Source organism: Vombatus ursinus, unplaced genomic scaffold (assembly GCF_900497805.2).
Source record: "Vombatus ursinus unplaced genomic scaffold, bare-nosed wombat genome assembly UNPS02014945.1, whole genome shotgun sequence".
Taxonomy (NCBI): domain Eukaryota; kingdom Metazoa; phylum Chordata; class Mammalia; order Diprotodontia; family Vombatidae; genus Vombatus; species Vombatus ursinus.
Genome location: NW_020954723.1, coordinates 24313769 through 24341042, shown reverse-complemented (window position 1 = coordinate 24341042; position 27274 = coordinate 24313769). Strand labels below are relative to the sequence as shown.

Here is a 27274-nt window from a genome sequence, read left to right as displayed (position 1 = left end):
AAGGACAAAGGAAGAAAAGACAATAGTTTCAGGAATAAGAATAAGAGTATCTAGCATTTATATGCCATCTACTATATGCCAGGCACTGTGCTAAGCACTTTACAAACATTATCCCATTTGTTCCTTCTAACAACCCTGGGAGGTAGGTGCTATTATTATCCCCGTTTAAAAGTTCAGGAAACTAAGGCAAACAAAAGTTAAGTGACGTAGCTAGTTAGACCCTTGTCTGAGGCAGGATTTGAACTCAGGTCTTCCTGATTACCTCTATCCACTGTACCACAGAATGAATGTAAATAGCAATTGTTTCTGTTTTGGCCAGAAACTCTGAGGGTCTTCCCCTCCCAGATTGATTTTTTTTTTTTAACTAGGTAAAAGAGGTCATTCTTTGCCTCATTTCTTACCTAGCCTTAATCACCGATTGTGTGTTGCCTCAGTCAAACTGAAATCTGTTGAAGACCTTAGCTTAAAAGGGCCAAGGTCTCCTACTACATCCAGGGCCATATCCAGCTGTCCTGATCTATACACCCTGCCACTAAACCCAGATGGCTCCAGAAGAAAAAGTAGGGCTGGTGACATAGCACAGCCCTCGCTCACTTAGACCCAATTCATTTGCATGTCACGGCATCACCTCCCTGAAGTCATGGTCCTCTTCCAGAACGAAGGACAAACAGCAACAAAAACAAGTTGCTGAATAGGAATTCCCAACAATGCTGGCCTTCAATGCAATAGCCCCAAGTTCTGTTTCAGTGTTGAAATGTCTTCTCAAAGCAGTTATGACTTAAACCTGATCCTTACGATAATACGATTCTTTTCAGAGACCATACAATTTGTTTTTGTTTTTGTTTTTTTTTTTTCCCCAGAGTGTGTCTTCCTATCCCACCCAGGTTGGAAGTGTTATCACCACTCAAAGGCTAATCCCACCACTGATCTTCATGGGAATTTTGACCTGCTCCCATTCTGACCTGGGCCAGTTTGCCCCACCTCCTCAGGCAAATTGGTGGCCCTCTGCTCCTAGAGGCTCACCATATTGATTTCATTCTTAATTTTAGACTTATCTTCAGATAAGTGGACACCGATTGGCTTAGCCTATAGCAGCTCAGAATTCCCAACCTCATGTGATCCATCAGTCTTAGGGGAGCAGGCATTGCAGGAGATTTACCACACTTTTCACACATCACATTCTAAATATTTTTTCTTTTTTTGGTGAGGCAATTGGGGTTAAGTGACTTGCCCAGGGTCACACAGCTAGTAAGTGTCAAGTATCTGAGGCCAGTTTTGAATTCAGTTCCTTCTGACTCCAAGGCTCTATCCACTGCACCACCTAGCTGCCCCACACATTCTAATTTTTCAAAGAGCTTTCACACCTATGATCTCATATGATCATTACATCTCTTTGAGGTAGGTGGGAAAAGTATTATCATTATTCCCATTTTATGGATGAGGAAACTGTGAATATCTGAGTCCTTAAGTCACTTGTGACTTTGCTTAGGCAGGTTTAGCTGATGACAAAACCTAGATTTTCTGTTTTCTAGAGCTTAATCTCTTTTTCACTATTCCACACTGCCTCTGGTACTAATCATTTACCAAAGAAAGAAGCATATGGGTTTTCAGTTTTTTTTGTTTTTTTTTTGCATTGGACCCCTTTGGCAGCCTGGTGAAGCCTATGGGCTCCTTTATCAAACTATATTTTTAAATGCATGATATAAAATACACAGGATTGCAAAAGAAGCCAGTTATGCAGAAATACAGTTATTAACATATTTAAAAAAAACATGTCCAAGGACCTCAGGTTAAGAACTGTCAAGGCTTCTCAGTTGCTTGAATCTGCTCCTACCCTGTGAATTCTCTCCCTAAGCTGTTGGTAACTCTCAGCACTTTATCAGGGGCCAAGTAATTGCTTCAGAGAGTTCTGGCTCCAGCACTCAGCAGAGGGAGGAGGAAGGAGATGGTGAAGACATATGTTCTGGCAAAAGACATGTCTGTTTACAAAAGCCTCTGATCTCTGCCTTTGATGAAAGGTGTCTACATAGCAAGGGGATTTAAAGGGTGGGGGGCCCTTCAATTCCGCCCACCCTTTGCCTGGAGAGTAGACATACATGCATTCTATAGGCTGAGCTCAAGCCACTCAGGCATGTAAACAGATGGACCAGAACCCAATTATAAACCGAAGTCTGACTTCCTGTAGGGTTGGAGATGAATTCAGATCTCAGATGAACTCAGATCTCCCTTTCTCCTCTCCCCAATATACAAGTCCTTTCTAGCCACGAAAACAGGGGCTCCATGTGGTCTGTGTATTAATCCAGACATACATTTGCATGAAATTCCCCAAACCTCTCTATCCCTTGGGAAATTCCACCTAATATTGGATCCTGATGCTTCCCAAAGGAAGGAACCTGGAGTATAAAGGGACTTCACAGGCATCCTTCTGTCATCCTCCCTGCCTCCACCCAGAATTGAACTTCCACTCTCCTTAATAGACAGGTAGATGCTGATTCCATTCTGAGAGATGGCTAGGAACGGAGAATCTGCTCATCACACATCAGCTAATGTTATCTTTACCAGGATTGTGCCAACAGGGCATTGTCCCCAGAGTGCTCCATGAATCCTGGAAAGAACCACTTAGATAGCACTGTGACAGAACAGCTTTGCATTTTTAGCACAACTGGAATTCTGAAAAATCTCATTTCTCTAGGGGACTGGGAATCTCACCCAAAGAATATGAACACCGCCCCAATACAGCTGTTTCCCAATGCAGGGTACTCAAGTCTGGGAAATAGCTGAGCTGAGAGTACATTTAGATCCAGGGGTCTGCATTTATTGGCTAGAATTCCTTTGCCACGCCTGTCCCAGTCACTTTCTTCTTCCATTTTCTCAGTGGGCCTGGGGTTAGCCAATGTCAAGTTCTATAGATATCAGGACCAGGAATAGGATTATATTAGGCATTAAATCTCCCATTCTTGATATTTCCCCCTGTCTTTGATCCTGCTCCTTAGGCAGCTCCGTGTAGTGAACAGTGAGCTAGCCTTTGAGCTGGGAAGCCCTGAATCTATCCTTAACATGTACTAACTGTGTAACCCTAGGTACGTCTTTTAATGTTTTGGTGCTCTAAACCAGAGACATCAAACTCAATTAGAAATGGGAACCAATTAATCAATTGATATTTATTAAATATTTCCATTATTTATTTAACTTATATGCAGACTATATCATGTGAAATGAATCAAAAGCCAAAATTAAGGTTGCTGGGAGAAATATCAACAATCTCAGACATATAGATGATACCACTTTGATGGCAGAAAGTGAAGAGGAATTAAGAAACCTCTTAATGAAGGTAAAAGAGGAAACTATCAGAGAGGGCTTGAAGCTTAACATCAAAAAAAAAAAACTAAGATCTTGGCAACTGGTCCCATCACTTCTTGGCAAATAGAGGGAGAAGAAATGTAAGCAATGTCAGATTTTATATTCTTGGACTCAAGGATTACTGCAGATGGTGACTGCAGCCAGAAAATGAAAAGATGCTCCTTGGTAGGAAAGCTATGGCAAATCTGGACAGCATACTAAAAATCAGAGATATCACCTTGTCCACAAAGGCCTGTCTAGTCAAAGCTATGGTTTTTCCAGTGGCAATGTATGGCTGTGAGAGTTGGACTATGAGGAAAGCTGAGCCCCACAGAATCGACACTTTTAAATTGTGGTACTGGAGAAGACTTTTGAGAGTCCTTCAGACAGCAAGAAGACGAAATCAGTTAAGATTTAAAGAAATTAACTCAGGCTATTCATTGGAAAGAATAAATACTGAAGCTGAGGTTCAAATATTTTGGCTACATAATGAGGAGACAGGACTCATTGGAAAAAAGCCTCATGTTGGGAAGGCAAAAGGAGAAGGGAGTGGCAGAGGATGAAATGAACACATGGTGTCATGGAAGCAACAAACATGAGCTTGGACAGACTTTGGGAGATAGTGGAGGACAGAATAGCTATAGTCCATGGAACCATGAAGATTCGGGCAGTCAACAACTAAACAACAAAATGTGCCAGGCATTGTGCTAAGCACCGGACACTAAGCCATAATACAGGTTCTTGCAGGGCTGCATAGTAGTTAAAAAGTGCATTTGGAGCATCATATCTGTGGTCAGACTCAGTTAACGTGTTAATTAATTTTGCTGCATTCTTTTTGTTGTTACAAGAAATTATTTGCTGGGGCAGGAAGGGATATGTTCAGAATTGAAGGTGATATGAAAATAAAAGATACCAATAAAAATGAACAAAGAAACCTAAAAATATAATTTTTGATAAAGCTCAAGTGAGACAATATATGCAAAGGAGTTAATAAGTGTAAAGCACTGAATTTTATAAGTTATCACTTTGTGATAACAATGAGGAAAGAGGATGAGAGTCAATCTTTCTAGAGAGAACAGTCCTAGAAGGGAATAAGAAGCCTACTGTTAGGAGGGGAGAAACATGGCCTGTCATAGTCTATGGTGCTCCTCTCATTGACCAATTACCCCTGTATTTGCTTGCCCTGATTACCAACCCTGCTTATCTAAGTAGACGCAGTCTGATGGACAAAACCAGTGGCCCATCTCTTGAAACTTCCCCAGAAAACACATATATAGACATAATATCATCCTTGACTGTGAAATGAAAAGATTGGACTAGAGTAGGGCTTCTTAAACTTTTTCCACTCATGACCCCCTTTTATGTTTTGGCAGCGTTCTTTGCCATTGCATGGCCTGACAGTGCAGTACAAAGTTCGCATGCTTTGTGTTTAGAACCAAGGCTGCAGTGAAGTTGTGTGATGCAACATGGGCAAACACTGCCAGAAACACCTTGAATTCATTACATGTTGGATTTTTAATTAATTTTTGGTTGTTGTGCATTCAGAAACCTTTTACCATCGTCAAATTTTTCAGGACCCAATATGGGTGCAAGGGTTCACCATCCCTAATTGGCTCCATCTATGGACTAGATGATCTCTAAATTCATTTAGGATTGGATGGACCCCAAGAGGCCATCTAGTCAACCCCTCTCATTTTACAGATGTGGAAACTGAGGCCCAGCTTAAGTGACTTGCCCAGGGTCACAGAGGCAAAAAGCCTCAGAGTTGGGATTTGAACCCAGATACTGTGATTTCAAGTGAATTTCCTCTTCACCACACTATGCTGCCTCCCCAATATTACAAAGAGCTAAAGAATTAGCACATCAAGATAGAACCTAGGACTCCACCACCACCACCACCACCAAGATAACCAAGGCTCACTTATGCAAGAGATCTCACTAGCACCTAGCACATAAGAGGTACTTAATAAATACTTGTTGAATTGAGTGTATTTTTTTTTTTTTGCTAGGCAATGGGGTTAAGTGACTTGGCCAGGGTCACATAGCTGGGAAGTATTATGTGTCTGAGGCCAGATTTGACCTCACGTCCTCCTGACTCCAAGGCTGGTGCTTTATCCACTGTGCCACCTAGCTGCCCCCAAGACTTATTGAATTGAATCCCTTCCTACTCCTTTCACTCTGCTTCTACAGAAGGACTTATTTCATTCAGACATGATATGGTATAGAACATTGGACTTGGAACCAAAAGACAGAGGTCCAAATCATGACCCCCAAAATCACTCGTTAGGCATCCTTGGGGAAGTCACTTAAATTCTCTCTGTCTGGAATTAATAAATGCCCCCATTGCCCGGAAGAGCAGACTGTCCAGGTGCCACTTTCCAGAATCTCTGTTCACTCTCCCACCCATAAAAGTACTCACTTTAATGCTTATTGTCCCTGTCAGCTGTTGTTACAGCATCAGAGGCATCCATAAGGCCAAGAGGAAGAAGGGAGAACAAGAGCACTGAGCCTGCCATAACCCAAGGGGAGGCTTAGTGGAACCTAGCAGGGTAGAAGAGTTGGTGCAGGGGTTCACCATCCCTAACTGGTTCCAGCTCATTCATCCTCAGCCACATCTGCCATACCGATGCAGCAAAGATTTTCTGAAGCTGATTGAATCAATGAGCTCAACAGCCTCCATACATGATTGAGGTGAGACCCTGGGGAGAGGAGAGGCCAGAGTAGGGATGGGCCACAGCTGGGGACCAGAAGAAACAAAAATGGCTCAACAGCCACCAAGTATAGAGGGAAGAATAGTTTTGTCATTTATACACCTATGAGGGAGTAATAGCGGTAGTTGCTGATTTGGCATGATTTGAATAGATCTTGAAAACAAGACTTTTCCCAACTGATGGCCATTCCATCATTAAAGATTCATTCCTCTTGGTCCTAGTGACCTAGAGGACTTCCAGACTGCCAGAATATCCTATTTCTTTTCATTCAATAAACATTAAAACTAATAGTTTACATTGATATGACACATTAGGTCACAATATATTGTTGTTGTTGTTTGTCCATCATTCTCGAAAAGAGGACCATGAAATCCAGAAGGTGATGCCATGACATGTGAGTGAATTGGATTTAAGTGAGGGAGGGCTGTGCAAAGTCACCAGCCTCACTTTCTTCTCCGGAGCCATCTGGGTCCACTGGGAAGATATTAATCAGGACAACTGGATATGTAATCAAATTCGTAATCTCTTACATATGTAATCTCACAACCCTGTTTGGTAGTTCAAGGGTTTTTTTTCCCCCAGCGCATGTGAACTGTATGTGTAGATAGATGGATAGAAAGATTGATATAGAGATAGATAGATGGAAGTAGAGATAGATATAGAGATAGATGAATGTAGAGATAGCCAGCTAGGGATGGATGGATGGATGGACAGGTAGATATAGAGACAGAGAGAAAGATAGATGATAGAGGGATGAAGATATAGATATCTATCTGTAACCAAAGTATAGTGTATTGTATGCCAAACACACATATGTATATGCATACATATGACAAACATGTACATATAAACATGTGTTTTACATGTCATTCCAGCTTTGTGATTATAGTTAAATAAAACAATCCCACTTACATATTAAATGAGGTTTTCTAAAATCTAAAATCTTAATTGCTCCTTAATTGCTCCTTTACCAAAATAGAACAGCATTTAGGGGAAACAAACATTTTTCAAGGCTAACATTGTGTTTTTCAAAAATTTAAAATGTTTTATTGATATTTTTTTCATATCTGTCACTGCTCACTAACCCACTGTCTCTCCAACAATTAGTTTCCTCTTTTGTTATCTTTGTGAATCAGATGCTTATGAAGTATCTCAGAATTGTTTTTTCTGCATTTTTCTCATTAATAGTAACTCGGAGCATTTTTTATGTGTTTGTTGTTTCATTTGAGAACTGACTGTTCATATCCTTTGATCATTTATCTATTGAGGAATGGTTCTTTTTCTCATATATTTTCATAATAATAACTAATATTTATCTAGCACTGTATCTTAGCAATAGGACTTTATCAGAGAAATTTTTCCAAATTAATTGTTCCCATTCTGATTCTAAAAAAAAAAACACCTAATATTTATGTAGCGCTTACTATGTGCCAAGCACTGTTAAGCGCTTTGTAAATATTATTTCATTTAATCCTCACAACAGCCTCATGAGGTAGATGCTATTGTTATCCCAATGTTGCTGATGAAGAAGTGAGGCAAATAGAGGTTAAGTAACTTGCCCAGGGTCACATAAGTAGGAAGTATCCGAGGCCGGATTTGAACTCAAGTTTTTCTGACTCCCTAGTGTTCTATCCGCTGTGCTGCTAGATACATTTATTTTGCTTGTGCAGAAGCTTTTAAATTTTATGCAATCAAAATGGTTCATTTTATAGTTTATAAATAGTATTTTAACATTTGTAAAGTGTTTTTATGATCTCCATCCCTTGTTTGGTTAAAAATTCTAGCCTGTCTTTCACAAAAAGATATTTCTTTACTTTATTCTCTAATTTTTGTTTATGATATGATCTGGCCTTTATTACAGAGAATGGTATGAGGTATTGATCTAAGTAGTTTCTGCCAGATTTCTTCCATTTTCTCCATCAATTTTTATCAAATAGGGAATCCTTACTCAGTAGTTAGCATCCTTGTGTTTACTGAACACTATACTACTATGTTCAGTTACTTGTAGGTTTTATTTACCTAATTTATTCTTCTGATTAACTTTTATTATTTGTCAATCAGTACTAAGGTGATAGAATGATTGTTGCTTAATAGTATAATTTGAGATCTGGTGATACTAGGCCCCATTCAGCCATACTTTCTTCATAATTTCCTTTGACATTTTGTTCCTTCAGATAAATATTCTTATTGATTTGTCTAGATCTATAAAATGATTCCTTGGTAGCTTGGTATAGCATCAAACCTATAAATTAATTTAGGTGATACTGCCAATTTTATTATATTGACATGGTCCAACCATGAGCTATTAATAACTCTTCAATTATTTGTCTTCCTTTATTTCTATTAAACAGTTGTATTTATTAATAAAATATCTATTAATTATTAACACTTATTTAAAAGTTTTTTGTAGTTATATTCATATAAGCATATCTTAGTAGGCAGACTACCAAATAATTTATATGTTTTATCATTATTTTGAATGGAATTTCTTTTTCTTTTTTTTTGGTTTGTTTTTTTGTTTGTTTGTTTGTTTTGTTTTTTGGCTAAGCAATGGGGTTAAGTGACTTGGCCAGGGTCCCACAGCTAGCGTTATGTGTCTGAGGCCGGATTTGAACTCAGGTCCTCCTGACTCCAGGGCCGGTGCTCTATCCACTGTACCACCTAGCTGCCCCTGGAATTTCTTTTTCTATCTCTTCTCACTGGGTTAAGTAGTATACAGAAAAGCTCCTGATTTTTGTGAGTTTATTTTATATCCTGCTACTTTGCTTGAGTTATTAATTATTCCATTTTTTTAGGGCTGTGTAGGTAAACAATCACATCCCCTTCAGATAAAGATAATTTCATTTCCTATTTGCCTATGCATATTCCCTAAATTTATTTTTCTTGTCTTATTGCCAAAGCTAGGTAACATTTCTAAAACTATATTAAGTAATGATAGTGACAGTGGGTATCTTTGTTTTACCCCCATCTTAACAGAAAATTTTTTTTGGTGTTTTAGCATTACAGATACTGTTAGTTCTTGATTTTGGAAAAATACTGTTTACCATTTTGAAGAAAGGTATCAAAGGTATATTAAAGTGCATGTAGTTCTAGGAGGGGTTAACACTTTAAGCTAATACTCTGGAGGCCAAAGGATTCCTGAACTTCATATATGACCCTAGAGGCTGGGCAGTATGGGTACCTGAGTATGGGCTGAGGTGATGAGCAGAGATGAAAGAAAGGGACACTGAAAAAGAGGAATGGGAGGTGTGCCAGACAAACTTCACTTTTCTTCTGGTTTCCCCTGGGGACTAGTTCCCACTGGGTACTATCCAAATAACAGTCAAAGACAGAATCAGTAAGGGGCTCGGACCAAACCCTGAATCAGCAAACACAACCATCACTTGGAACAACCTTCCCCAAATCCAAGACAGAGGCAAGCCTGGAAACATATAAAGACTAACATTTATGTAGCACTTTAAAGTCTTAAAGTACCTTCTTATGCACAACAAGTTGGCAAAGAGGACCAAAAAATGGAATAGTAATTGTGGGAGAGGTTGTAGAAAGGCATAGTCATATACTGTTGTTGGAACTATGAACTGGTCCAACCACTCTGGAAAAGAATTTGAAATTATGGTAAGAAAATGACTAAAACAGCAATTCCCTTTGACCCATATATAGATAAACACATATACACACACATCACACACACATAAATCCACACAACATATATACACATACTTATGTATATAAATAAAAATAGAAATAAAGGCTAATATACTCTAAAATACTTTTGTTGTTCAGTCATATCTGACTCTTTACGACTCCGTATGTGGTTTTCTTGGCAAATATACTGGAGTGGTTTGCCATTTCCTTCTCCAGTGGATTCTCCAGCAAATAGAGGTTAAGTGACTCAGGCAGGGTCACATAGCTAATGAGTATCTGAGGCTTTGAATTCAGGTCTTCCTGACTCTAGGCCCAGTGCTCTATCCACTGAACCACTTAGCCTCTACTTATAGCAGTACAGAGGCAGCGTGGGGTAGTGGAGAGAGAGCCAGGGGACTGAGGGCAAATCACTTAATTGCTCAGTACCCTGGACAATTATTTGACTCTTAGATTGCAAAGCTGGTGCTGATCTTCATTGATAGAGGGAGTTTCCTCACTGGGAGCTCCCTATGCCAATGAAATCACTCTAAAGTCATTCTAAAAGTCACTCTAGTCACTCTACAAATTTATTTTGTATATAATTCTATATGTACATGCTGTTGCTCCCTATTCCCAATAGAATGGAAGTTCTTTGAGAGATAGTAGAGGCTTTGTTCTTGTCATTGTGTCCCTAGCACCCAGCACAATGCCTGGCACAACGTGGGCCCTGAAGAAATGTTTGTTGATTGATTGAGTCCTCCAGGTCCAGGACACTTTGTGCTCTAACACAATGCTTCTCACCTATGAAACATCTAAGAATAAAAAGGACCCCATTCTGTTCCGAGAGCATCTGTGCAATTTTACAGAATTACAGAATGTTAGAGCTGAAAGGGGCAGGAGAGGTCATCTAATCTGACCTCTTCCTTTATATAGCCAATTGTTCCTTACCTTTAGCAAGCAGGGACTAGGTATTGGGGACCCTCTCCCCGTCCTTCCCTCCCTTCTCAAAAGGGATGATCTCCAGAGAAAGTGAATATCAAGTCTAAAAGTAGATGGCCACCTTAACAGATCTACTGGTTGGCTGTTATCTAGCCCTCAGCCTATCATTGACTCTATTCAGTTATAACCCCAATGAGGGCAAGGACATGGAATCATGGGTATGTTTTAATACATATCCCTTTCATGAAGTATGTTATCCTATACCATATGGGCATGTATTCATTAGTTAAGAAATCTTACATCCTGAAGAATCAGTTTTCAGATGAAGAAATCAAAGCTATCTAGAATCATATTAAAAAATGTTATAAATCACTATTGATTAGAGAAATGCAAATTAAAACAACTGTGAGGTACCACTCCACGTCTATCAGATTGGCTAATATGACAGAAAAGGAAAATAATAAATGTTGGAGGGGATGTGGGAAAATTGGGATACTAATGCATTGTTGGTGGAGTTGTAAACTGATCCAAACATTCTGGAGAGCAATTTGGAACTATGCTAAAAGGCCTATAAAACTGTGTATACCCTTTGATTCAGAAATACCTCTGCTAGGTCTATATCCCAAAGGATAAAAAAAGAAGGGGGAAAGGATCTATTTGTACAAAAATATTTACAGCAGCTTTTTTTGTAACAGAAAAAACTAAATATTGAGCGTATGCCCATCAACTGAGGAATAGCTGAACAAGTTGTGGTATATGATTGTATTAGAATATTAATGTGCTATAAGAAATGATGAGCAGGTTGCTTTCCGAAAAACCTGAAAAGACTTATATGAACTAATGTAAAGTGAAGTGAGCAGAAGCAGGAAAACATTGTACAGAGTAACAGCAATACCACATGAAAGAAAGAAGAAAAAAAGACAATGAATGGGCGCTGCTTCAGTCAAACTGAGACCTGTTAAAGACCTTGGCTTGAAAAGGCCAAGGTCCCCCACTGCATCCTGAGCCAGCTCCCGTTGTCCTGATCCGTATCTGGCCACTGGACCCAGATGGCTCCGGAGGAGAAAGTGAGGCTGGTGACTTTGCACAGCCCTGCCTCACTTAAATCCAATTCACTTGCATGTCATGGCATCACCTCCCTGAGGTCATGGTTCTCTTCGAGAACGAAGGGCAAACAGCAGCAGCAATACTGTATAATGATCTACTGTAAATGACTTAGGTATTTTCAGCAATACAATGATCCAAGACAATTCCAAAGGACTCTTGATGAAAAATGCTATCCATCTCCAAAGAAAGTACCGAGGAAGTCTGAATGCAGATCAAAGCATGCTATTTTTCACTTTCTGTATTTTTTGGTGTTTTTTTCCCCTTTGGGTCTGTGTCTTCTTCCACAATATAACTAATATGGTAATATGTTTTGCATGATTAAAGATGCATAACTTATATCAAATTGCTTACTGTCTCAGGGAGGAGGGAGGGAGAAAATTTTAACTCAAAAAATGTTTTTAAATTAATGTAACTTTTAAATTATATGTAACTAGGGAGAAAACAAAAAAAATTAAAGAAATCTCATACCCCAAGTTCTTGATGATTTTCTTGGGCCTGGTCCGTGCATCAACAGACCCAAATCAGTCATATAAGAGAGATGCAGAAGGGTTCCTTATAGAGAGGAAAAATGGAGAATTGGAAACTCAAAGAAAGGTCAAGAAGGAACCTAGATTTTTAGGAGAAATCATTATTATCACTAATATCAGGGCATCTCGTGACAAAAAAGCTGCCACCCACTAGGGTAAGCTGTATACTGTGTGCCAACCTTAATGCCCTCACAAAAGGGGCCTTTGGGGTTGACACAGCCAATGCCAAGCCAACTTTCCAGTCGATCCAGATGTCTGCCTCTTTCTCTGGGATGAAAACTGAAAAATGTGGCACCAATAAAAGTATATAAAAGTGTGTTCTGAGAGCTATGTGCTGTCCAAGGATTAGCAGCAGGAGAGGGGATGAGTCTCTGAGATAGAACACTGCAATAAATCCCGATGGATTGAGGAGATAAATCCTGAAAGTGTTGAGAGGCACATTCTGTATGTGTCACTCAGCCCTCAACCCAGGGTGTCAGTATAAAGACAGGAAGGTGGGGAGAGGAGTAAGAATTACTATGCAGTCCAGATTCCATGATGTACTGCTGAAGGAAATGGAACTTTTCTAAAAAGGCAGATACGTCTGAGCACTGTAACTGAGACTTTAAAACCATCATCGTGATGGCAAATGTTTGGCACACTAGAAGACAGCAACGTTCTCAGAGAACCTTCTTCAGCAGCCCAGCAAAAAGCTGCAGGCACCAAAAGGTGATTAACTAGAAGTCATGAAATCCAGAAGTCTATTGGCAATAAATTATGGTCATGGTCTGATTCTTCTCTACTTTTAAGAGCTCAAAGTACTTTACTTATAGTCAGTTGTCCCATTTGACAGGTACAAAGATGGCATCTCAGAGGGATAATGAATTTTATCTCGGGTCACAAAGAATGTTGTACAACCCAAAACCTTGCCTAGTGCTTATTCCCCTTAACCTCCTTAGTATCAGATCTCCCTATAAGGCCTGTCCTCATTTTCTCCACAAATCTGCTTTTCACACAGTAGCACTTACTTGATGTCCTATGGGATTTGAAAAAACATCCCCTAGCTCTGGGCTTTGCTGTGGAGTTGGGTCCCTGGCACCCTGTCAACCCAAACAAGTTCTCCATCCTTCTTGCTCCTTCTCTATACAATGCCCAGCTGCACTTTAATGCATTTGCAAATGTTTACATTGCCCTGGTCTTTGTTATTTCTTGCTGGGAGCGATGGAATGCTTGACATTCCAGGGGTCTGGATCCTGGTGCCCAGCTTCCTGAGATGTACCAAATACTGTAGGAGACCCCCTAACTAGGAGGGGAAACATGAGCCATCGAAGTCTATGCTATTCACAGCTGAGGCGGGGGAAGTACGGAATGGGGGGCAATGCAGCCCTGTGTGGCTGTGGGTGCGGTTGACCAGAGTCATGGAGTTACACTCCCACACCCGGCACACATGTGCACTCCAGACCCAGCACAGAGCTTGCCAGCTCCATTTGGGGGGGGGGGGGCAAGAAGGGGAAGGTCTGTGGGCACCAGGTGAGATGTGGCCAAGACTAAAACTGGAAATGATTTAATTGAGGGACCCTGTTGGACTGCTCAGTCCCTCAGATGCTGTTACTCAGCTGGCACACTGCTGGGATGGGGGAAGTGGGATGGGTGGGACAGTTCCCAGAAATATATTGGCTTATAGCATGTTACTATGCACCCACCCAAGTCTGGGGGCTGTGTATATACCCACGCCCAAGAGCTAAATCAACAATGCAATGTCTGGTTCTTCTATGGGGGAGGCGGTGGATCTGTGGATGCCGTTCCAGTCTCTACCCTAGACTTTAAGGTACAGGCTGAGTGATGACCCACGGGTAGTTTCTCATAGGAAACCATCCTGCAGAACACTGTGTGTTCTATTACTTGCTGCCTTTGCTGCAGGCAAAATATGGGCACTGGCTCCCATGTCTGTTGTTCTCATGTCCCTTATAAATGGGACCCAGGCCATGCAGTCGGGTGTAATGAGACCCTCTAGTTGCATTTAAACTAAGAATTAAAAGTGACATCCTGGTTAATTTACGAGTTTCAGATCTTCCGATATTTGGAGAATTTTCTGAAGTAGTCAAGTAGGGTCAGGGTCAGTCGGGCTCTACAGATGTTCATGTTGAGGACCAGATGTCAAGCCATTTACACTCAACGGGGCAAATTTAGGAAACCTCTGTGAGATGATCCATCAATCAACAAGCATTTATTAAGTGTTTACTATGTGTCGGGAACTATGCTAAACCCAGGGATACAAAAAGAAAAAGGCAAAAACAGTCCCTGTCCTTAAGGACCTTACATTCTAATGGAGATGACATGCATGTGTGTGTGTGTGTGTGTGTGTGTGTGTGTGTGTGTGTGTGAATGGCAAGGCCAATCTGGTTATCCATGGCAATGGCCAGAAACATAGTCAAATACTGTGCTAGGGTTCTCTGTGAGCAAGAAGGCAATCTTTTCTCTCTTTGCCCTGACCCCCAGTGCCTCTGTCAGGTCAGTCAGTACAGAGGACTTGCAGAAGAGTCTCATTTCTTCTCCTTTTCGTTGTTTTCTAGTTCTCAAGGTCCACCCACCATGGCAGCTTCTGGGCACTTGGACAAGAAGGACACACTTCAACGATGATTATCAGCCAATGGCTCCTGAATTTCCATTTGGATGAAACGAATACTCCCATCCCTGTGCTGAACTCCTTCAAACCTAGCCCAAGCCTGGTCAGGGCACCTCTCCCACATCGACTAAGATGCAGACTTCTCTATTCCTCCCACTCCCAGTATAGTGTCCAACCCCCAAATCCACCCCTTATGCAACTCACTATGGTTATCCCCAGGTGCCCTCTGTAAAGTGGATTTCTGGGAGGCTGATAGTAGTGGTGAGAGCATGGGAGTTGGAGTCAGGAAAAACTGACTTATTAGCTATGTGGCCTTGGGCAAGTCACAATCTCGCAGAGCCTCAGTTTCCTCAGCTGCAAAATAAGAATAGTAATAATATCTACCTCTCCTAGTTGTTAAAAAGATCAAGTGAGACAGAATATAATATATAAAGTGTTTCACAAACCACGCCTTTATAAATGCCATCATTATTACTAACCATTCAGGCTCTTCTATCCAGAATTGACTAGTTTCCTGGAGAGGGTATTGACTGTCCTCATGCATCTCCCTTACCATTAAGAACGGGACATATCAACAGACCAGGCTTCAATAATGACTCAGTGTCAGAGGGTGGTGGGAAGTGGTTGTCTCCAAAATCAGACTTCAGAGCAGTTTGCCTCCATGCCTAGAATGCAAGGCTCAGCAGAAGGGCCATCTACTTCATGAAGCATCTTCTGATTGCTCCAGTGGCTAACCAATACTCCCTCTGTATTAATTGTGTATTATTCCCCTCCCCCAGAAGAATGTAATCTCCTTGAAGGCAGTAACTCTTTTGTTTTTGTATCCCCATGTCAAGCATGGTGTTAAATAAATGGCCATAGAAACAAATTGGAAGACTTAGGAGGAAATGTATCCTGGAATGTCTCTGCATAAGAAAAGAGACATGGACAGACAGACAGAGACAGAGAGAAAGAGAGAGACTGAGAAAGACAAAGAGAGAGAGAAAGAGAGAGAGAGAAAGAGAGAGAGAGAGAGAGGAAGGAAGGAGGAAGGGAAAGAATGAAGGAAAAGGAAGGAAGGAAGAAAGGAAAGAAGGAAGGAAGGGAGGGAGCTGGTAAGCAGTATCTAAGGTTCAGGTACTCCTTTTCTCAGGGGGGGCAAGTGACCCTGTGGCTATGCACCAGTGGGGTGCTAGACCCAGGTCCAACAGACTTGAAGAGTCAACTGTTAAATTTTCAGGGTGAGCATTTACATCTTAGAAATCGGCAAATGCTACAAATTAGGGCTTGATTTGTTGTTTTGTTGATTGTCTAGACTTAAAAAAAGTGACAGAGAAAGTGGTAAAAATTCAAATTAAACTTAAAAGTGAGTTTAGGTTGCCAGTTGTTAACCATTTACAAGAATACCTTCATTAGGTACCTTCAGGACCCCAGGGGAGTTCTCTGCATGGGCAGGAGTTAAATTTCTCTCAGGCCAGGCCTTTGACGGGTGAAGGGTGGAGTAGGGAGGGAGAATCATGTGATTACAAGCTGGAAGGGATTTTTCTTTGGCTAGGCCATGGGGTTAAGTGACTTGCCCAGGGTCACACAGCTAGTGAATGTTACGTGTCTGAGGTTGGATTTGAACGCAGGACCTGCTGACTTAAGGCCAGTGCTTTATCCACTGCGCCACCTAGCTGCCCTCCAGAGAGGTGAATTTTCCAAGGTCACATATCTAGGGAATAGACGGAGGTGGAATTTGAATGCAGGTCTTTCTGATACCAGATCTAACTTTCTTTGTACTACTGTACAACAAAGAACATTCGTTTCTCCTGTCCTTTTCCTAAGTCATCAGACAAGACAGAGGAGCTGAGTACCCACAGGGTGGGTAGTCAGGAAGATCTGCATGCTAATTCTACTGAAAAGAAAGTTGATGCCCACAGATTAGGGGAATGATTGAACAAATTGTTGTATATAAAGTTAATGGAATATTATTATCCTACAAGATACAATGAACATGAAGATCATAGCTAGGAGAAACCCTCAAAAAGCCATCTAATTCAATCCCCTCCTTTTACAGAAGAGGAAAGTTAGTCTGCCCTTCCTACGCTGGATCCTGACTTAGGGGCCCCCATGAACTTGACTATGAGGAAACTCTCTGCCTCACTGAGGGGGCAAGGAGAGCACGAAGCATAGATCAGATCACAGAAATGCAGATTTAAAGTAGGAAGGGATGGCAGGTTAAGTGATTTGCCCAATATTACGCAGGCAGTAAGTGAAAGAAGCAGGATTCTCTGACTCCCAAATCAGTACCATGCTCAGTTCAAAGATAATGGGCAAGACTTGTATGAACTGATGCAGAGTGACTTAAGCAAAACCAGAGCAATTTATTTACAAAATGACCTCCATAATGTAAAAGAAAATAACCTTGAAAGACTTCAGAACTCTGATCAATGCAGTGACCAACTGCATGGATTCGTGAATCCAGAAAAATGATGAAGTGGTAGCCTATAGGTATGGAATGGGGCATACGTTGCCAGACCATAATGCATCACTTCGTGTTGGTGAACTATGCTTCTTTGTTATAGAGGAGGATTGAGGTGAAGGGGGAGGGGAGAAAGGAAATGGGAGACCTTAGAGAGGGACAAAAATGTTAAACAACCCTTTGACCCAGCAATAGCACTTCTAGGGTTGTATCCCAAAGAGATCATAAAAAATGGGAAAAGGACCCACATGTACAAAAAAAATTTTTTTGGGGGGTTAGGCAATAGGGTGAAGTGACTTTCCCAGGGTCACACAGATAGTAAGTGTTATTTGTCTGAGGCCGGATTTGAACTCAGGTCCTCCGGAATCCAGGGCTGGTGCTCTATCCACTGTGCCACCTAGCTGCCCCCATACAAAAATATTTATAGCAGCTCTTTCTGTGGTAGCAAAGAATTGGAAATTGAGGGGATGCCCATTAATTGGGAAATAGCTGAACAAGCTATGGTATATGAATGTAATGGAATACTGTTGTGCTATAAGAAATGATGAGCAGGCAAACTTCAGAAAAATCTGGAAAGACTTGTATGGACTGATGCTGAGTGAAGTGATCAGAACCAGGAGAACATTGTACACAGTAACAGCCACATTGTGAGATGACCATCTTTGATAGACTTAACCCTTCTCAGCAATGCAAGGATCTAAGATATCTCCAAAGGTCTCATGATGGAAAATGCTATCCACATCCAGAGAAAGAACTATGGAGTTCGAATGCAGATTGAAGCATACTATTTGCTCTTTTTTTTTTCTTCTGTTGAGTTTTGTTTCCTCTTTCTGGTGGTTCCTCCTATTGGTTCTAATTCTTCCTTACAACATCACTAATGTGAAAATATGTTTTATAGGAATGTATATGTATAGCCTATATCAGATTGCGTGCTTTCTTGGGGAAGGAGGCGGGGAAGGAGGGGGAGAAAAATTTAAAACTCAAAAGCTTATGGAAGTGATTGTTGAAAACTAAAAATAAATAAATTAATAAAAATGTTAAACAAAAAAGAGCACAAAAGCAAAAAAATAAACAGAAATATTTAAAAATTAAATTCTAACTTAAAAAAATTTTTAAAAGTTAAAATTTAAAAAATTTTAAAGTGCACTTTTAAAGGAGTACAACCATAGAATTAGAGGAGAAAAAAATATCAATGCTACTCGTATGGTCTCAGACAAAAGCTCCTGGCCTTGCCCCTCCCACTCCTATGTGCCAACCCAGAGGGAAATATGAGTCTGGATAAGATACTGTGGGTATAAAATGCTTGGAGAAAAGACAGGTTTCAGATACAAAGCAGGACAGTCACATTTTGCTTTCAGGCAGTCCTCTGGCCCCCAGAGAGGCCCTACCTGGCCGTAGGAACAAAGCCTTCTGGAGGTACAATAGACTCCATATATGGCCAGGGGTGCCAGAGCCCACTGAATGGATGGACGTGAGGGAGAAGAACAGAGCTCACTGGGCTCCCAGCATCATTACAGGCACAGTGCCTGGCACTGAGCTGGAGCTATTGAAATGCTTATTTCCTTCTTTCCTTCCTTACTCTGCTGATGTGCACAGCGGAGTCTAACCCTCAGCAACCCTTTATCCAGCAAGCATATCTGCCCTACCTACATTGGATCCTGACTTAGGGCCTCCAACAAACATGACCATGAGGAAGCTCTCTGACTAACTGAGGAGGCAAGGAGAGCATGAAGCATAGATCACAGGAATGCAGATTTAGAGTAGGAAGGGACCTTAAAGGCCACTGAGTCCAAACCCCTCATTCTACAGGTGAGAAAACCGAGGCACAGAGAGGTTAAATTATTTGCCCAGAGTCACACAGCTGGTGTCTAAAGTGGGATTTGAATCAAGGTTTTCTGACTCTACGTCAGGAAGACCCGAGTTCATATCCTGCCTTGTATACTTCATAGAGGCCATCTCAGTGTCTTTGGTTTTGCTTAAGTATTTTGCCATTATATGAGAAATGTTGGGCGTGGGGGCGGAGGAAGCTGAAAGAAACAAGCATTTATTAAGCACTTTCCATGGGTCAGGAGGAAGCTATGTGGTTCAGTGGATAAAGCCCTGGGCCTGGAGTCAGGAAGACCTGAATTCAAATCCAGTCTCAGACACTTACTAGTTGTGTGACCCTGGGCAAGTCACTTAATATCTATTTGTCTTAATCCACTGGTGAAGGAAATGGTAAACCACTCTAGTATCTGCCAAGAAAACCCCATGGGCAGTATTGGCCTGCTATGGTCCATGGGGTCATGAAGAGCCAGACAAAACTGAGCAACAAATGCACCAGGCACTATGCTAAGCATTTTACAAATATTACGTCATTTCATCCTCGAACCAATTCTGTGAAGTAGACGCTGTTATTACGTCCATTTTGCAGTTGTGGAAATTGAGGCAAACAGAGGTTAAATGACTTGCCCAGGGTCACACAGCTAGTAAATGTCTGAGACTAGATTTGAACTCAGCTCTTCTGAACTCAGGAAGGCTCACAGGGTTGAGTGGGAAGACTATCAAGAAATGACTATGGTATAAAACTAAAGGAACAATAAAACTTTTTTAAAAGGGAAGTACTGGGGCATTTTGCCAACTTGTTGCATGGGTTAAGGAGAAGCAAATGTCCCTCCTTCTCTAGGTCAAGAATGAGAAGATTAAGATAGGTGCCAAGGGGAGGGTGGGAAAGGTGATGTCCAGGCTAAGGCACTCAGGCTAAACGATCAGAATCCACAGAAGGGAATGCCCTTAGAAAGCACAAGCAGCAAGACCTACCCACACAAATATTCAATCGACAAACAACATTGAGAACCAGTTGTGAGCTGACTGAGTACCAACATTCCATGGTCCAACTTAGCAGCCCTTCTGAAGATGAACCAGGCCTCTGGTTCACTTTAAAAAAACTTGGTTTCTGTTTCTAGGCTTTCAGATGTCCTGCCCAGAGGCAAGTGGACCAGAAATAAAGAGATGGGCTCATTTCCAAGACCCACAAGCCAAGCCCAGAGGAAATGGGCATCAGAACTCCCAAATTCTCTTCTTCATCCCCTGAGCCTTACCTGGCCTGGGAGGGCATGGGGCACACGTATTCACCCCCCAGAAGGCCCCGACGCTCCCACAGCAATCCTCTTGTTTGGTCAGCTCCTGCAAAGGGTTGGCACACTGGAAAGGAAAGACAATAAGGACCCATCAACCTGCTTCTTCCTTTTCTCCTTTATATCATCCACATGTAGGCTCAGCTCTTGGGGGAGGCTTGGGCATACACGGTAATTCCCTAACTGGTAGGGGCTACTCACAGGGAAGGGAGAAGACCAAGGGATATTGTAGAAGAAGAAAAAGAAGCCCAGTGTCTACCCTGCGTCAGACCTTGGAATGTTCTCTACCCATCTCTGCCTCCTTGCTTCATTCTAGTCCCAGATGAAAGCCCACCATTTACAGGATGCTTTCCCTCATCCCCCTTAATTCTAGTGCTTTCCCTTGGTGGGTTATCTCCAATTCATCCTGTATGTATCTTGTTTGTACGTAGTTGTTTGTACACGGCTCCCCTATTAGGTTGTGAGCACCTTCAGACCAAGGACTAGCTCTTGCCTTTCTTTGTCTCTTCGGGGCAGTACTTGGTACTTAGTAGTTGCATAATAAATGCATATTGATTGACTAGTCAATCAACTAGATCTACAGCTGAAAGAGACCACAGAGGCCATACCATCCAAGCCCCTTATATCACAGATGAGGAAACCGAGGCCTAGGGAGACTAAATGATTGGTCCAAGGTCATAAAAGAATCGTCAAAGGTGGGGCTCGAACCTTGTCCGCTGAAGCCAGTATTCTTTCTATTAGACCATGCTCCTTTCCCTCAGGTTAAAGTCTAGCAGGAAAGGCTGGATGGGGGAGGCAGGTATGGAAGACAGCGATCTAAGAAAGCAAATAGTTTCCCAGACAGAAAAACACAGCTGTTGATGACTCTGCTTCCAGACACCAACCTGCAAGTGCTTTCCTCCAAAGGAGGGAGTAGGGTATGTGAGATAATGAGTAATAATGACCTGAGAGATTTCACCACCCAGCTAAGCTTCAAGCTACTCTCATTTAACCTGTTCTTTCATTCAACCAACTAGTATTTCTTTTCTTTTTCTATTTTTTTTTTTTTTTGAGGCAGTCAGGGTTAAGTGACTTGCCCTGGGTCACACAACTAGTAAGTGTCTGAGGCTGAATTTGAATTCAGGTCCTCCTGACTTCAGGGTGGATGTTCTATTCACTGAGCCACCTAGCTGCCCCTCAACAAACATTTAAAAAAATTTTTTTTTCAACAAGCATTTATAAGCCTACAGTGTTCCGGGTCAGAGGCAACCTGGAGAAGATGGGAGATCCCAGTCTTGACAGAAGACCTGGGTTCAAGTCTTATCTTTGACACATGTTGGTTGGGTGACCTGGGACAAGTCACTAATACCTTTCAGTGCCCCAGGTATTTCTCAAGTCTATATAAATTGCACCACAGTTGGCGATCTACATCAGAATAAATGCCCTCACCCCAGCTCCTAGTGCCATGGAAAGAGTGATGGATTTAAAATCAGAGGCTCTAGGTTCAAATCTTGTCTCTGCCATTTATTACCTCAGTTTCCTCAACTATAAAATGAGAAAAGTGGATTAGGTGACCTCTAGGATTCCTCCCATCTTTGAATCTAGGATTCTCCATGGCAGGATAGGAAGAGGAAGAAAGGATGGAAAAGATAAGACAATCTCAAGTCCAGACAGACACCAAAGCAGTCATGGGCCAGCGCCCGGCAGAGGTTAGTCCTCACCTGGTCATTCACTGAGTTCTGATAGCACCAGCCAAGCAGCCCCTCAGGCTTGGGGAAAGATGGTAGCGGCGGCTGAGGAGGCCCCCTCGGCTGTGAGGTGATGGTGTTACTGTCCCACTGCTCGTGGCCAGGTTGGGCAGGGAGCCGGGGTGCGGGTCTGGTCTCCACGCTGTTCTCCTCAGGGGGTTCAGTCTCCCCCCGCACTCTTGCCACTTGGTGGATCTGAACTGTGGCCTCTGGAGGGTGGTTAATGTGCACCTTCACCAGGGAGGGGTTCACAGAGGCTGGGGAAAAGCGTTAGGATCAGCGACAGGTGAATAAGGCTTCCCACCCCCATATCCCTCGACAATAGGAATCTGGGTGTCTGTTTGTCCGTCTGTCCGTCCATCAGTCAGTCAGTTGAACATTCACTAAGTGCTTACTATGTGTCAGGTCCCATGCTAAGTGCTAGAGATACAAAAAGAGGCAGTGGGACATTGGATCTTTTCCTAAAATGTTATCTCATCAGGTTAGGTCCATTAAAAAGTCTTCAGTAGCTCTGCCTTATTCACAGTAGCGAAGGCAAGGCAGCTACTAAAACAGGAAGGGCCCATTGCTCAAGTCATCCTTTCCATCCTGTTGAGGGAGGGCACGTGCCTCCGGTCCCTGGGCTGATGCTCCCTCTGACTGGCTTGGGAGGAAGGAAATGGGCCCAAGGGAGATGGGAAGCCTCAGGGCTCCAGCCCCATCATTGGCCATCCTCAGAGCCCACGCTCACCCAGTTGGTTGGAGAGGGGCAACATGTAGACAGACTGTTTCAAAGCGCCTTCAGCGGGGGCCAAGTGATGGGACCTCTCTGGCAACTTTCTGTCCACCTGAAGAGCGGGCAAATGGCAGAACTTCCCTGTGGAGTTGGCAGGGCACCAGCATTCATCCCTACCAATGCAGCGGCCTCCATTCAGACAGGGGATCTGGCAAAAATCTGCAACATCAACGTTCAAAGTGACTGACTGTCAGTGGAATGTCAACGGGAACATCGGCATTTTACCTCCATTCAGAGAGAAGATACACACCGTCCACTCCCATCTCACCCACTTCCCCCATGGACTGAGGCCAAATCAGGAGAATGGGGCTAAGGAAGTGCTTGGTGAAATGTTCAGAAAGCAAAACGTTTGGGGAGGGGGGTGGCGAAAGGACATAGTGGCCTTGGAACCCTTGGCATAACCTTTAAGAAGAAGAAGAATTAGTAATAATAACAAAATAATAACTAACATTTATAAAAACTTACTATATGCCAGACATCATGCTAAGCACTTCACAATTGTTACACAATAGTAATACTATTATTATTATAATTTTATTATAAGGCAGTTAGGTGGCTCAGTGGATAGAGCGCCAGGCTTGGAGTCAGGAAGACTCATCTTTCCGAGTTCAAATCCAGCCTCAGAATCTTACTAGCTGTGTGACCTTGGCAAGTCACTTCACCTTGTTTACCTTAGTTCCCTCATCTGTAAAATGAACTGGAGAAGGAAATGGCAAACCACTCCAGTATCCTTGCCAAGAAAACCCCAAATGGGGTCATGATGAGTTGAACGAGACTGAAAAAACTGAACAACAGCAAATAATAATAATAATAATAGCTAACGTTTATATAATATTTACTGTGTGCCAGGCACTGTGCAATTATTATTTAATAATAATAATAACAGCTAACACATAATGCTTACTATGTGCAAGGCACTGTGCTAAGCATTTTACAATTATCTCATCTGATCCTGACAACAACCGTGGAAGGTAGATGCTATTATTATCCCCATTCTACAGATGAGGAAACTGAGGCAAACAGGGTTAAGTTTCTAGCCCAGGGTCACACAGCTATTAAGTGGCTGAGGGCAGATTTGAATTCAGGAAGACGAGTTTTCCTGACTCTGGGCCCAATGCTCTATCCACTAAGCCACCGAGTTGCCTGCCTGAAATTCTACCCATCCTTTAAAGCCCAGAACAAATACCATGACTTCCACGGAGCCTTCCCTGATTCCACAAGTCAATAGCCTTTGTTCTCTTGAAACTTACCACGAAAACCTCACAAAGCATTTTGTTTCAGGCCTCTCTAGACACTTATTTGTCATTTTGTATGACAGCTATCTCCATATGCATTCTATTTCCCTCACTGTCTAATACGAGAAACACCATTATATGAACATATGATGATATAAATGATCATATTGATATAACTTACAATGTTAATATAGTTACATATTATAATATTAATTTTTTGAGTTGTTCAGTCATTTTCAGTCGTATCTAACTCTCCATGACCCCATTTGGGGTTTTCTTGGCAAAGATGCTGGAGTGGTTTGCCATCTCTTTCTCCGGCTCGTTGTAATTATATAAACTATAAAAAAACTTCATGAGGGTAGAAGACAGCACCCTATTTAAACTTTGTATTCCCCTCCCACGTGCTTAGTTCTGTACAAAGCTGGAGCTTAGTAAGAGCTGAATTAAACTGAAAGGGACAACTCTTCCTTCTCCCTTCCTCTCTCCATTGTCTTCTCCCTAACTCTAGTATAACCCCAGGGGGACTTTCCACCAGTGGGTACAGAGGAGACAGAAGTTGGTGTGACTCACAGATGCGGAAGCCAGATTTGGGGTCATGTCCGTGGCCTCCCTGACTGTACAGCGTGGTGGTGTCCCCTTTGGAGCAGTCATTGGTACATCGTCCATTGGCACAGGTTTGTTTGCAGATGGTTGGGGTGAAGACAATCTTGATCTTCCTGATTTTCTCAGTCAGATTGAGCCCTGTATTGAGATATTACAGAATCAAAGGATTAGAAAATCCTCCTCATAGTAACTGACAGGTAGTTAGCACTTGTATACATTAATTCGAGAGCCAGCTTGGCCCAGTGGGTAGAGAGCTGACCTAAGTGTCAGCCCAAGACAATCTGGATTCAACTCTTGCCTCTGACACAGAGTGGCTGCTGGTCACAACTTCTCAGTGCCTCTAAGTGACTTTCTTTCTTTTTCTTTCTTTCTTTCTTTCTTTCTTTCTTTCTTTCTTTCTTTCTTTCCTTCTTTCTGGCAATCAGGGTTAAGTGACTTGCCCGGAGTCACACAGCTAGTATCTGAGACTGGATTTGACTCCAAGACTGGTGCCCTCCAGATGACTTTTTAAGGATTTTTTTGTTAGGTCTTTTCAGTCGTATCTGACTCTTGGTGACCCCATTTGGGGTTTCCTTGGCAAGGATACTGGAGTGGTTCTAAGGATATAAGTTGCAAATCAGTTGATCTACATTGATAGAGGGAGTTCCCTTTTCCAAAAGAAATTCAGGTCCATCCAATAATACATGATTTCAGTACATGATGCAGTGACATCAGTCCTATAGGCACTACATCCCTATTTTACAGATGGGGAACCTGAGGCTTAGGGAGCATAAGTGACTTACCCAGGGTCACCTAAACATCAGGTACTCTATTTGAAACAAGGGCTACCTGACTCTGTCTAGTGAGTATTTATGAAGCTTGGAACTATCCTAGGTGCTACAAATATTAACACCACACATGAAGCACTCTCTACTGCCAAGGACCTTACATTCTAACAGGGAGATAATAATGACATATATGGAAAAATTACAAAGAGAATAAAAACAAAGTAGTTAAAGACAAGGTAGTCTGGGAGGGAGGACACTAGATGTTGAAGGTATAAGGAAAGTCTTGATGGAGAAGATAATGCTACAACTGGGGCAGCTAGGTGGCACAGCAGATAGAGTGCCAGGCCTGGAGTCAGGAAGACCTGAGTTCAAATCTGGCCTCAGACACTTACTAGTTGGGTGACCCTGGGCAAGTCACTTAACCCTCCTTGCCTCAGTTTTTTCATCTGTAAAATGAGCTGGAGGAGGAAAAGGCAAACCACTCCAGTATTTTTTGCCAAGAAAACTCCAAATGGGGTCATGAGGAATTGGACATGACTGAAAATGACTAAAGAAGAGCAACAATGCTCCAGCTGCATCTTAAAGGATGAGAGATAGTTTATGAGATAGAGGTAAGGAGGGAGTTCATTCCAGGCACGTAGAGGAGCCCATACAAAGGCATGGAGTGTTTGTTGTGTGTGAGGGACATAAAGAAGGCCAGTCTGACTATATTGCAGAGTTTGGGAGCCAATGAGGCTGGAAAGATAGGGTGGAGCAAGGACTTTAAAGCCAAACAGAGGTTGTCTCAAAATTCTCAGTGCCATTTTAAGCCCTAGTCTCTTAAAACTGTACTAAGACTATAGATTTGCAGTTTCGTGTGCAATCATCTTTTTTATTATACTATGTTATGCAAATGCTTGTTTTATTCCATAAATTAAAAAATAACATAAATAAATAATCTAGGTGAAAGGTGATCAGGGCCTGAACTAAGGTAGTAGGTGTGTGAGCAAAGAGAGGTCAGGTGCAAGAAATGTCACAGATGTAGCCAAACCAGCAAGATTTGGCACATGGAAGGAGTATTTGCTTCTAGAAGCAACAGGGAGCCCCTGGATTTGATTGAGCAGGGGATTCATATGGTCAGATGTATGCTTAAGTAAAATCACTTGGACAGCAATGTGTAGGATGGACTGAAGTAGGGAGAGATTTGAGGCAGGGAGACCCATTAGGTGACCTTTGCAATAATCTAGGTGAGAGCCCAAAGAGTTATTAAACTGCCTATATACCCTTTGACCCAGCAATATTAATACTTGGTCTATTTCCAAAGATGATTAGTGAAAAAGGAAAAGAACTCATATGTTCCAAAATGTTAAAGCAGCTCTCTTTGTGATGGCAAAGAACTGGAAATTGCAGGGATGCCCATAAATTGGAGAATGGCTGAATAAGTTGTGGTATGCGACTGTGATGGAATACTATTGTGCTCGATGATCTTAGAAAAACAATGAAAGATTTGCACAAATAATGAAGAGTGAAATGAGCAGAATCAAGACAACATTGTATATAGTAACAGCAATATTGTTTTAAGAACAACTTGGAGCGAATAAGTCATTTTGACTATTATAAATACCCAAATTAACTATAAAGGACATATGAAGAAAGACACTATCTGCATCCAAAGAAAGAACTGGTAAACAGAAGCAGGTATATAATTTATATATATTTATATGTATATAATTTCTATATATATACATTATATATATGTGTGTGTGTGTGTGTGTGT

The 27274-nt window shown here is 41.9% G+C and overlaps 1 protein-coding gene across 1 annotated transcript in view; it reads right to left on the bottom strand.

Annotated features, from left to right (window-relative positions):
- The window catches only part of LTBP2 (latent transforming growth factor beta binding protein 2), a 186213-nt gene that overhangs the window by 75351 nt on the left and 83588 nt on the right, over nucleotides 1-27274 (bottom strand). The window contains exons 5-8 of the mRNA XM_027844768.1: nucleotides 24719-24889; nucleotides 22869-23072; nucleotides 22112-22395; nucleotides 20376-20478 (exon numbers count right to left, since the gene is read on the bottom strand). Of these exons, the coding sequence (XP_027700569.1) occupies nucleotides 20376-20478; nucleotides 22112-22395; nucleotides 22869-23072; nucleotides 24719-24889 (762 nt within the window). The remainder of the gene's footprint in view (nucleotides 1-20375; nucleotides 20479-22111; nucleotides 22396-22868; nucleotides 23073-24718; nucleotides 24890-27274) is intronic.